Here is a 12846-nt window from a genome sequence, read left to right as displayed (position 1 = left end):
TACTCACTACTCTACTCACCTCACTACTCTACTCACTACTCTACTCACTAATGACTACTCTACTCACTATTCTGCACTCACTACTCACTACTCACCTCACTACTCTACTCACTACTTCTCTCACTACTCTACTCACTACTCACTACTCTGCACTCACTACTCTACTCACTACGCTACTCACTACTCACTACTCTGCACTCACTACTCACTACTCTACTCACTACTCTACTCACTACTCAACTCACTATACTCACTACTCCCTACTCTACTCACTATACTCACTACTCACTACTCACCTCACTACTCTACTCACTACTCTACTCACTACTCACTACTCTACTCACTACTCTGCACTCACTACTCTACTCTACTCACTACTCTACTCACTACTCACTACTCTACTCACTACTCACTACTCTGCACTCCATACTCACTACTCTACTCACTACTCTACTCACTACTCTGTACTCACTACTCACTACTCTACTCACTACTGTACTCACTACTCAACTCACTACTCACTACTCTACTCACTACTCTACTCACTACTCTGCACTCACAACTCACTACTCTACTCACTACTCTGCACTCACTACTCTACTCACTACTCACTACTCTACTCACTATTCTACTCACTACTCTGCACTCACTACTCTGCACTCACTACTCACTACTCTACTCACTACTCTACTCACTACTCTGCACTCACTACTCACTACTCTACTCACTACTCTACTCACTACTCACTACTCTACTCACTACTCTGCACTCACTACTCACTACTCTGCACTCACTACTCTACTCACTACTCTACTCACTACTCTACTCACTGCTCTACTCACTACTCTACTCACTACTCTACTCACTACTCTACTCACTACTCACTACTCTACTCACTACTCACTACTCTACTCACTACTCTGCACTCACTGCTCACTACTCTGCACTCACTGCTCACTACTCTGCACTCTCTACTCACTACTCTACTCACTACTCTACTCACTACTCTACTCACTACTCTACTCACTACTCTACTCACTACTCACTACTCTGCACTCACTACTCACTACTCTGCACTCACTACTCACTACTCTGCACACTACTCTGCACACTACTCTGCACACTACTCTACTCACTACTCTACTCACTGCTCTACTCACTACTCTACTCACTACTCTACTCACTACTCTACTCACTACTCTGCACTCACTACTCTACTCACTACTCACTACTCTGCACTCTCTACTCACTACTCTACTCACTACTCTACTCACTACTCTACTCACTACTCACCTCACTACTCTACTCACTACTCTACTCTACTCACTACTCACTACTCTGCACTCACTACTCACTACTCTACTCACTACTCTGCACTCACTACTCTACTCACTACTCACTACTCTGCACTCTCTACTCACTACTCTACTCACTACTCACCTCACTACTCTACTCTACTCACTACTCTACTCACTACTCACTACTCTGCACTCACTACTCACTACTCTACTCACTACTCTACTCACTACTCTACTCACTACTCTACTCACTACTTTGCACTCACTACTCACTACTCTGCACTCACTACTCACTACTCTACTCCCTACTCTACTCACTACTCTACTCACTACTCTACTCACTACTCTGCACTAACTACTCACTACTCTACTCACTACTCTACTCACTACTCTACTCACTACTCTGCACTAACTACTCACTACTCTACTCACTACTCTACTCACTACTCTGCACTCACTACTCACTACTCTGCACTCACTACTCTACTCACTACTCACTACTCACTACTCTACTCACTACTCTACTCACTACTCTACTCACTACTCTGCACTCACTACTCACTACTATGCACTCACTACTCACTACTCTACTCACTACTCTACTCACTACTCACTACTGCACTCACTACTCACTACTCTGCACTCACTACTCACTACTCTACTCACTACTTTACTCACTACTCTACTCACCTCACTACTCTACTCACTACTCTACTCACTAATGACTACTCTACTCACTACTCTGCACTCACTACTCACTACTCACCTCACTACTCTACTCACTACTTCTCTCACTACTCTACTCACTACTCTGCACTCACTACTCACTACTCTGCACTCACTACTCTACTCACTACTCTACTCACTACTCACTACTCTGCACTCACTACTCACTACTCTGCACACTACTCTACTCACTACTCTACTCACTACTCAACTCACTATACTCACTACTCACTACTCTACTCACTATACTCACTACTCACTACTCACCTCACTACTCTACTCACTACTCTACTCACTACTCACTACTCTACTCACTACTCTGCACTCACTACTCACTACTCTACTCTACTCACTACTCTACTCACTACTCTACTCACTACTCACTACTCTGCACTCCATACTCACTACTCTACTCACTACTCTACTCACTACTCTACTCACTACTCTACTCACTACTCACTACTCTACTCACTACTGTACTCACTACTCTACTCACTACTCACTACTCTACTCACTACTCTGCACTCACAACTCACTACTCTACTCACTACTCACTACTCTGCACTCACTACTCTACTCACTACTCACTATTCTACTCACTACTCTGCACTCACTACTCTGCACTCACTACTCACTACTCTACTCACTACTCTACTCACTACTCTGCACTCACTACTCACTACTCTACTCACTACTCTACTCACTACTCTGCACTCACTACTCTGCACTCACTACTCTACTCACTACTCTACTCACTACTCTACTCACTGCTCTACTCACTACTCACTGCTCTACTCACTACTCTACTCACTACTCTACTCACTACTCTACTCACTACTCACTACTCTACTCACTACTCTACTCACTACTCTACTCACTACTCTACTCACTACTCACTACTCTACTCACTACTCTGCACTCACTGCTCACTACTCTGCACTCACTGCTCACTACTCTGCACTCTCTACTCACTACTCTACTCTACTCACTACTCTACTCACTACTCACTACTCTGCACTCACTACTCACTACTCTGCACTCACTACTCACTACTCTGCACACTACTCTGCACACTACTCTACTCACTACTCTACTCACTACTCTACTCACTACTCTACTCACTACTCTACTCACTACTCTACTCACTACTCTGCACTCACTACTCTACTCACTACTCACTACTCTGCACTCTCTACTCACTACTCTACTCACTACTCTACTCACTACTCTACTCACTACTCACCTCACTACTCTACTCACTACTCTACTCTACTCCTCTACTCACTACTCACTACTCTGCACTCACTACTCACTACTCTACTCACTACTCTGCACTCACTACTCTACTCACTACTCACTACTCTGCACTCTCTACTCACTACTCTACTCACTACTCACCTCACTACTCTACTCACTACTCTACTCTACTCACTACTCTACTCACTACTCACTACTCTGCACTCACTACTCACTACTCTACTCACTACTCTACTCACTACTCTACTCACTACTCACTACTCTGCACTCACTACTCACTACTCTGCACTCACTACTCACTACTCTACTCACTACTCTACTCACTACTCTACTCACTACTCTACTCACTACTCTGCACTAACTACTCACTACTCTACTCACTACTCTACTCACTACTCTACTCACTACTCTGCACTAACTACTCACTACTCTACTCACTACTCTACTCACTACTCTACACTCACTACTCACTACTCTGCACTCACTACTCTACTCACTACTCACTACTCACTACTCTACTCACTACTCTACTCACTACTCTGCACTCACTACTCACTACTCTGCACTCACTACTCACTACTCTACTCACTACTCTACTCACTACTCTACTCACTACTCACTACTGCACTCACTACTCACTACTCTGCACTCACTACTCACTACTCTACTCACTACTCTACTCACTACTCTACTCACTACTCTACTCACTACTCTGCACTCACTACTCACTACTCTACTCACTGCTCTACTCACTGCTCTACTCACTACTCACTACTCTGCACTCACTACTCACTACTCTGCACTCACTACTCTGCACTCTACTCACTAATCTACTCACTACTCACTACTCTACTCACTACTCACTACTCTGCACTCACTACTCACTACTCTACTCACTACTCTACTCACTACTCTACTCACTACTCTACTCACTACTCACTACTCACTACTCTACTCACTACTCACTACTCACTACTCTACTCAACTCACTACTCTACTCACTACTCAACTCACTACTCACTACTCTACTCACTACTCTACTCACTACTCTACTCACTACTCACTACTCTACTCACTACTCACTTCTCCTCTCCCTACTCTGCACTCCCTACTCTGCCCTCCCTACTCTGCCCTCCCTACTCTGCCCTCCCTACTCTGCCCTCCCTACTCTGCCTGAAGCAAGTCTCTAATGATAGGACACTGAATGATAGTACAATGAGTGATCTGGTACAACGGCAGTAGGAATCTGGTAACCGGACTGTGAGAGTAAATGTGAGGCTCCCAGTGAGAGGAAAGCGAGGTGGAGTGTTTTTTTTATGAAAGGGTGGAGAGAGTGAGTCATGGTGACGAGACAGGGAGCGAGTGAGGAATCTGGCAATAGCTGGGAAGATGCAAGGGATCTGGTAAGAGGACAACGAGAGCTACTGCAAGGGGTCTGTTATGAGGGCAGTAAATTAAAGTGATCTTCTATTTTGACATTAAAAGTTTGAGTTCGGGTGAGTGGGCACGAGTGCTTATCAAAGCACTTTGTTTGTTTTTTTACTTTCAGCTGTGCTGCATAGCAGCCAGGCTGCTGTACAACATGGCTAAACATATCCCTGACAAAACCAACAGATTTTGTATAGGAGAGTCCTATTTGCTTTGCCAATGCTTGTTTAGCCTGCCTCAGTCAAAGAGCAGGCGCGGGTTTGCCGGCGCGCACACAGAGCTCAAGGGAAAAAAAACACAGCAGTGCACACGCTCCCAGCACCATCTGCCTTCAATTACCGGCACCTCGGACAGCTGGTAATTGAGGATTTATGTATTCTTCTGCGCGTGTCCGAACACTTTATGCAGGAAGTGGACATTGAAAAAATTCCAAAGCCCTATGGCGTGCTGCCTTACTTAAACACAGCCTTGCCTGGACCAATTGCCATGTACACACGCAAAAACCGCGCACTTTCTGGAATGCGGCAGCCGACAGCCCTTTCTGAACTTTTTTTTTTATAACATTAGAGCTCGGAAGCCCCGCCCCACTTCGTGTGAGGTAGGCCCGAGCCCTAAAAATGAAACTGAAAAGTTTCAGTTTTCTTTTTTAAGCCGTTTCCCACAGTGCAAATTCCGCCGTGGTGCGGGCATTTTAATCAGTGGACGGGGTTTGGACGGCCCCCGGCCCTCCCCGCACCTGCTCTCCTTCACATGGGTAGGCCGGGGGCCATCCGCAAGACCGAACAGGTTAAATGCACCCCGTTTTCCTTTATTTAAAAGCCCTCCCAGACATGGTGGTCTGCCGACCCCAGCAGGCCACCATCCCTGGGAGTGCTAGCCATTCCTAATGGGGTCGCATTAATATTCATGAGGTATGCAATTTGCAACCCCATTAGGAATCGCTGTCAGTGTTTGAGACATTGTTGTACATCCAGATTTGCAAGTCACAAATTGCGAGTGAGTCGCAAATTGCTGGGTTGTACATCTGGCCCTATGTCCCTTGGTGCCTGACCAAATTGCTCAGCACATCTGTACTCTCGTTAAAGTATTCCTATTCATATATCATTTTAGTGTATAATGTGGCTTTAACTGGTTTTATTTATCCCTTAGGGGCATGAATATGCTCTCAAATTGGAATAATAATTGAAATTACAAAGTCAACAGCTCATACTGCTTTCAATAACCGACCATGCAGAGTAGCATCAGCAAGGTGGTAAGAAAGAAAACTTTCTCTTAATCATTCATTTGCGCAGCACCAAATCTAAGAGAAAAAGAAGAGTTGCTTGCCAGAACAGCTGATGAAGATATAGGGTTATATTTAAATGTTTCTGTACCAGAAAGAGTACTATTGATCCTCCTGGCCTCAGCGCCTTACCTGGAGCTCCCACGTTACCAGGAACACCAGGGAAACCAGGCTGTCCAGGTTCTCCTTGTTTTGTCGTAGTTTGGCCAGGTTCACCTTTTTCACCTTAGAAGAGAAAAGTAGGTCTTTTAGCACAAAGCAAAATTACATGCATTTTTAACAGTCTTCAAATGTGCAATTGTCAAGGCCTCCTAGGAATTACAAAGCTGTGAGAATGAAATTGCATATAGCTATTTAGGTTATTCCTAAACTCTAAGCAAGACATGTTCTACTTACCACAGTAATATACGGAGAGTATGTGAAGGAAGATTGCTCTCTATATAATATATCAAAATGAGGTATTTTGTGTAAAGAGTCCAGGGGTGCCCTTATGAGTGGACAGAGGGCTTGCTAAGGCAATCCCATGGTGCTCTGCTAGGGGCTAGGGTGGTCAAGCAGCCTTAGGCTTATCACAGAGGAGTGCAAGACATCTACAAATACACACAATAGTCAATAAGTGAGACACACGGCTCAATAAGGAGATCCGCACCAATTTATAAAAATAGCAAGAATCTTTATATATGTTTAGGCATCAAAAGAAAATCGCTCAGGTAAGTATTTTTTTAAATATGAATTCTTTTTAATTAAAAAAATCGACAGTGCAATTTCTAAAGGGGCAATGTTATCCTATGGGAGGAAAAGTCAATGTGGCATCCAATCATAGTAATGCGACTTTACAATACCCTTCTCCAGGAGTTAAGGAGAGTGGTGGGCAAGGTCCAAGGCAGCACCAGCAGAACACCATCAGCGGCACTAGGGCGGCGGGGTGCACAGTGGCAAAACAGTATTGACTGCCCAATATTATTCTATGGAGAACAGTCGCAGTAAGAAGAGGCTTCCGGCTTTGGCTGGGAAACCAGTCAGACTGAACCAACAGGGGGGCTCAGGCCTCATGATGCTAGGGGACGTAGGGGCACCATTGGTCCTCTTCTTCCCAGCCCAGGGGAGACAGGTGCAGATGTGTCCATAGGGATTTGGTTTTCTTACCGGGAGCAGTCGCGGTAGAGGTGGGCCTGCATACACAGGCTGCAGGCGACATCTGGAGGGTTAGGGTACCATGATGACACTGTTGCCCCACTTCAACTCAGGCTTGGAGCGATGGATGCAGTGGTGTCTTCATGTGTCGGGTTTGGATGCCTGCAGGATGCAGGGAAGCAGGTCCTCTGCTTCTTAGGAGGTATTGGTTCCTGGGTGAAGTGCCGGCAGGTCTCCCAAGCTTTGGGGACTCAGTAGTTTCAGGACAAAAGTCGACTTTTGTGGCAATTGGCAAAGGCAGGAGGCACGACAGCGGGGTTGGTACCAAGTCAGTTGCTGGATCTTCTGTTATCTGCTGTTATCGTAGGATGTGACTGTTGTTGTCCTTCTTCGTCTTTCATGTCAGCGGGATCTGTTCTTCTGGTGCCAAGAGCTCCCCCAAATACTGAATTTAAGGGTGTTAGGGGGGTGTAGGGTAGTAGTCAATGGGTTACTGACCATTGGGGTCACTACGCCCCCTATACGACCACATCCTGTGGAAAGTGGGCATAACCCTGTCTCAGAATTCCCAAATATGCCATTACAAAGTTGGCTACTTCTGAAAAGTTGTGTATACCTCAGTTTAGCCCACCTTAGGGGTGGTACTAGCCGGGGGATGGTTGACTAGCTAATTTTCCCGCCTGTCCATTTGCCAAGGGGGCCTCTGGATAAAGAGGGTTGGCTTCCCCCCCCCCTTTGAGGGGAGCCAGATACACATTCCAAATGCAGCAGCTCTTTGAAGCTTGCCGACCTAGGAAGGTTAATCTGCAGGTCATCCTGTGGGAGGGGGTGTGACACCCTATTCCCTGACAGACTTTTGTTCTGACACTGTTGTCCCACTTCAACTCAGGCTTGGAGCTCCTGAGAGCAAAAGGGTCTCACCCTAGGAAGTCAGAACAGTTTCTCAGGTGGCAGGCTGGCAGAATCTAGTCAAGGAGCACACCAGAGACAGGAAGGCTTTCGAGGGCACCTCTAAGGTACTCTCTGTGTGCATGTATTGTTAAATCCAACACTGGAATCAGTGTGGGTTAATCAATATGAGATGTTTGATACCAAACATCTCTATTTCACTCTAGTTGGCTGGGCCCCCATCTGCAAGATGGCGGGGGCTGAGAGTTGTGCTTCACCGCGCCGCCCCACCTGAGAGGGTGGGGTTGGCGCAGGTGGGCATACCTCTCCCCTTAACTTGGTTTTCCTACATATTCTCCCACCCAATGTGGGGGTCAGAACCCGTGGGGCCCAGTTGCTGGGAGCAGCAAATGTATGGGGTAGCTCACAAAGGCGGCAGGCCTTTGAAGCTTTCCCTTCGTGGACCCTGCCCATCCAGGGGGAGGAGGCTTGGCTTTGTTTCAGGACCCATAAAGTGGCAGGATCTCGACCCAGGGGTCCAGAAACATGTCTGGTGGTGGCAGTTGGCGAGCAGCCACTGAGCAAGGACACTAGACTTTGGTCGTTTTTGAGGGGGCATCTCTAAGACACCCTCTGAGTGCATTTTTCATTATATACTACACTGGCATCAGTGTGGGTTATTGTGATGAGAAGTTTGATACCAAACGTCCCAGTTTTAGAGGGGTGAGTGATCTATGCCAGGGCAGTGGGTTGTAGGCATGGCACACAGGGATGTGTGCCATGTCGACTCTTCACTTTGTTCTGCACCAAAACATGAGACCTGCAATGGCAGTGTGTGTGTGTGTAAAGGTACAGGGCCTCTAAGGGTTGCACAATAAGTGCTGCAGACCTTAGAGGCCTTCCCTGGTCAGAGTGCCCTTGGTACCTATGGTACTGTTTTCAAGGGACTTACATGTGGCCAGAGAGTTGACAATTGCGTTGTTCAACAGTACAGTTTAGGGAAAGAACATAGGCCATGGGTACCTGGTTGGCAGGAACCTAGGGCACACTCAGTCAAAGCACATAAACAGCTTGGCAAAAAAGTGGTGGGCAACCATACAAAAAAGGGGCACTTTCCTAAACAGAGGTCATTATATCAAAATAGAACCGGGTTATCAGTGTGCTTGCCTACATCCTGTCACTTAAATATCTATTGTGTTAGAGCGAAAATATGATTGCTTCCCAAATTTACAAAAAGAACCAAAAACACACAGTCTTTTTGGGTGGGGGTTGGGGGGAATCTTATTAGCGCATAGAAATGACAAAAAACGCAGTGCTGTTAAGCAGCATATATCCCAACACCATAGCATAGGTCTTCAAATGACACATAATCGTCAAATCCCCATGGCCCCTATCCACCTATCCACTCCTGACAGTTGAAAAGGCAACCACATGGTCCAGGCCCTGCGGACCCCAAGAGTGTTGATTGGTGTCCACAGCGGGGAGGGGGGGGCACAGATCTCCTCTTGATAGGTGTTCCACTCCATGCATATTTGAGACCATTTGTTTGGGTAGCCCCTGCATTTTGCGCCGGCATACACCAGTAGATGTCCTGCTTCCAGTCGCCAAATTGCGGTGGCAGTGCGGCTCCCCACATTCGTGCAATTATACAATTTAGCTACCATCGTCATCCAACGTCAACCAAAGGCGTCCATATGGAGGAGGTTGGTTTCATCCCAGATATTAAGGACACCACTTCGCTGTTGGCACCATAGTCCTCCCAGTACACTATTAAGGCAGTCAGCGACTGCTGTCCAATACCTTTGGAGTGACAGGCAAGTCCATATAATGTGGAAGAACACCCTTCCTGACCACATTTCTTGGGGCAGAGTGTCGACTCTGTCTTCCCATTTTGACCAGCATTGTCCCTGCAGAAAAAGAAGCACCAAGCGAAATCTGGATCGGATAGCTGCTTCCGCGAATATACGAGTCAGTGTTTATCTGTTTCTAAGAACCCATCACCAGGGAGTTAAAATTATGCATCAGGAGTTAGTTTTCTGGCCTAGAAAGTATTTTTGGTTTTCTTTGGGTGCCCTATATTTATGTGTAATATGATTTCCTTCCCTGTAGCAAGAAAGAAATGCTTACCTGAACAATCAGCTTGTAGCTTGTCGTGTTTAGATTCACAGGCATTGCACACTTCTGCCATCTAGTGTTGGGCTTGGAATATTACATGTTACTTTTCTACGAAGCAGATGTGTTGGTTCCCCCTGAAACCCACAGTGCACCAGGACACAGACTCATACGTCATATTGTGTTTTACCCAATATGTAAATGTAAGCATTATTATGTCTGAGAACTGGAGTAAGAAGAGATCAGAAACAGTGTAGAAATGATCACAAGTGGTAACATGAGCTGGCATCCAGGGAGGCAGATAGTGTACACATGAATTCAGAAAGTTCTTCAAGCAGCAAATCTACTCCGAATGGTAAGTAACCATTTCATGTTGCAGCCTGAATCTTTTCTGGATTCCGATGCGGTGGATTGATTTTGTAGCAGTACCCTCTTTCCTTGGGAGGTTGGGTTGATCATAGACAGACTATGTATCTGCAAACAGGTGTTTAATACTCACTGTCCCACCTGAGCTTTAATGTTAGACTGAAAGTTCACAAAGTAATTATTTCTGAAGGTGTGTACAGAAGAACTTTGCTTTGTAACATGTCTTGATTGTCTGTACTATCCATCTTACAATTATTCCTTTTGTGAATGGGGAACCATTTATTTTCTGTGTAAATGAGATGAAGAATGAGTTCCCCTTTCTGAATAGTTTTGTTTATTGTAATATACAACTGCCTTTCTAACATCCAGTGTATGCAGGACCCTCTCTGCTTGTGTTTGAGGCTGGCGGAAGAATGCAGGCAAGTGTATGTCTTGGTTTACCCACAAATGTGATACCACTTTGGGTTAAACTGTGGGTTTGCTCTCATTACCACTCAATCCTTGTGCATTTACAGGTAAGGCTCCTGCGTTGTTCACTAACTTTTCATAGAGTTGGGAAGGCAATCAAGAAGGCTCTTTTAAGATTAAATGCCTAAGTTTTACGTCATGGATAGATTCAAAAGGTGGCTTCATGGGTTGTTTCTGCACCAGCTTACGGTTCTACATGGCTGTTGGGGATGCTATTCTCTTTGCTCCTTCCAGGAATTTTTGGATGACAGGTTTGGTGAAGAAGATTCTCCCAACTACTCCTCTTGTGTATCCTATTATGGCTTCCAAGTGTAGGTAGAGTGAAATGCAGAAACGTTTCTTGTCTAGCAGGCGTCTTAGGTACCAGACTACTGTAGTGTACTGTGTCCAAGCCTTACTAAGTTCTTTCCTCTTACGCCAATGTATAAATGTGGACCACTTTTGTAGAGAACTGGACTTTTGTTGCTGTTACCCCAAATATACTTTTTGTCCCCTTTTGTTTAGCTACTAGATGCTAGTTTTCGACTCTTCCATTGCACCGAGGCCTGCTTACCAGACCTCAGTGCTGGTGCTCCTTCCCTAAACACGGTGTTCTCTCATTGTACTACAATTGGCAAAGGACCTTAGCACCCCTGTAAGTTCCTAGTAAATTGTACTCCAGGTATCTAGGGCAGGGGTACTAAGGGAGTCCTCTAAGAGCTATGCCCTATCTTATACCACCCTAAGGGACCCCCATACAAATTCCACACAGGCTGTGTGAGTGACATGGTGCAAACCAAGAGAGAAAACATGACACGACACACTCCCGTGTGTCATGCCAAAGTCACTGCATCTAATATATGCAAGTCACCCCTACACCCCTACAACAGGCCTTTGAGCCCTCAGGCAGGGTGCATTATATTTTATGTGAGGACGCATCTCCAAGAGCAGATATGCCCCTGTGATGTCTAGTTGTATTACTAGATATGAAAATTAAACAGGAAAGCCATCTTAAGGTATGTTTTGGGCAGTGGTCATTATGAGTTACCCAGCTACATAATGGCTTCACTGAAAGTAGTGATGTTTGGTATCAAACATCTTGTATTAATGAACCCAACCGATGCCAGTGTCAGAGTTATTAATACATGGACACAGAGGGCACCATAGAGGTGCCCAAGAAAACCTACCACCCACTGGTGTGCTCACTGACTGGTTCAGGGTAGACTGCCAACAGAGACACGTTTCTGATCAAGTTTCTGATCCTCCGCTCTCAGGAGGTCAGAAAAAAGGCTGATTAGGTGGAGGGTATTTACACCCTCTCTCACAGGTTGACCTGCTTTGTTCGCCCTAAGTTGGCAGAGTATGCCCAGACGTGGGTCACTTGCTCCCTCTGCCACTGAATTCAAGCTAGCTTGGCTGATGAGGGGTGTTACCCCGAAACCGGTCCCAGGAAGCTTGTTTCCAGTCGAGGGGAGTCCTGGCTTGGCAGTTAGGGCTGCACTGTTCCCATGAAGAACAGGGTCAAGACTGATTTGCATATGGCTGGGTCTGAACTGGGGCGACGAAGTGAGCTAAAGAAAGATGATGGATTCAACCCAGATCTGTGACGGGGGGTGAGTGTCTGAAAGGTTTCAGCGCCCCATCCATCATCTCTTTGTCTGTGCGCTTCACCCAGGAACCAAGAACTCCCAAGAAGTAGCAAACCTGCTTCCCTGCATCCTGCAGGCACCTCCGGGCTCCTGAGAGGACTTTGTGACAACAGAAACCTGACGCCTGAAGACACCACTGCACCCATCGCTCCAAGCCCGAGTTGAAGTGGGATAATGGTGTCATCATGGACCACCAGCCCTCCAGAGATTGAGTCCACTGTGGTTTTACCCCCAGTGAACTCTCTGCATCGGCTGCAGC

The 12846-nt window shown here is 46.1% G+C and overlaps 1 protein-coding gene across 1 annotated transcript in view; it reads right to left on the bottom strand.

Moving 5' to 3' along the window:
• Window positions 1–12846, bottom strand: part of COL4A5 (collagen type IV alpha 5 chain) — a 433650-nt gene that overhangs the window by 191638 nt on the left and 229166 nt on the right. Inside the window, exon 26 of the mRNA XM_078688785.1 lies at window positions 6124–6216. Within this exon, the coding sequence (XP_078544911.1) occupies window positions 6124–6216 (93 nt within the window). The remainder of the gene's footprint in view (window positions 1–6123; window positions 6217–12846) is intronic.

Source organism: Lissotriton helveticus, chromosome 4_1, assembly GCF_964261635.1.
Source record: "Lissotriton helveticus chromosome 4_1, aLisHel1.1, whole genome shotgun sequence".
NCBI classification, from domain to species: Eukaryota; Metazoa; Chordata; class Amphibia; order Caudata; family Salamandridae; genus Lissotriton; species Lissotriton helveticus.
This window is presented reverse-complemented; position numbering and strand designations above follow the sequence as displayed.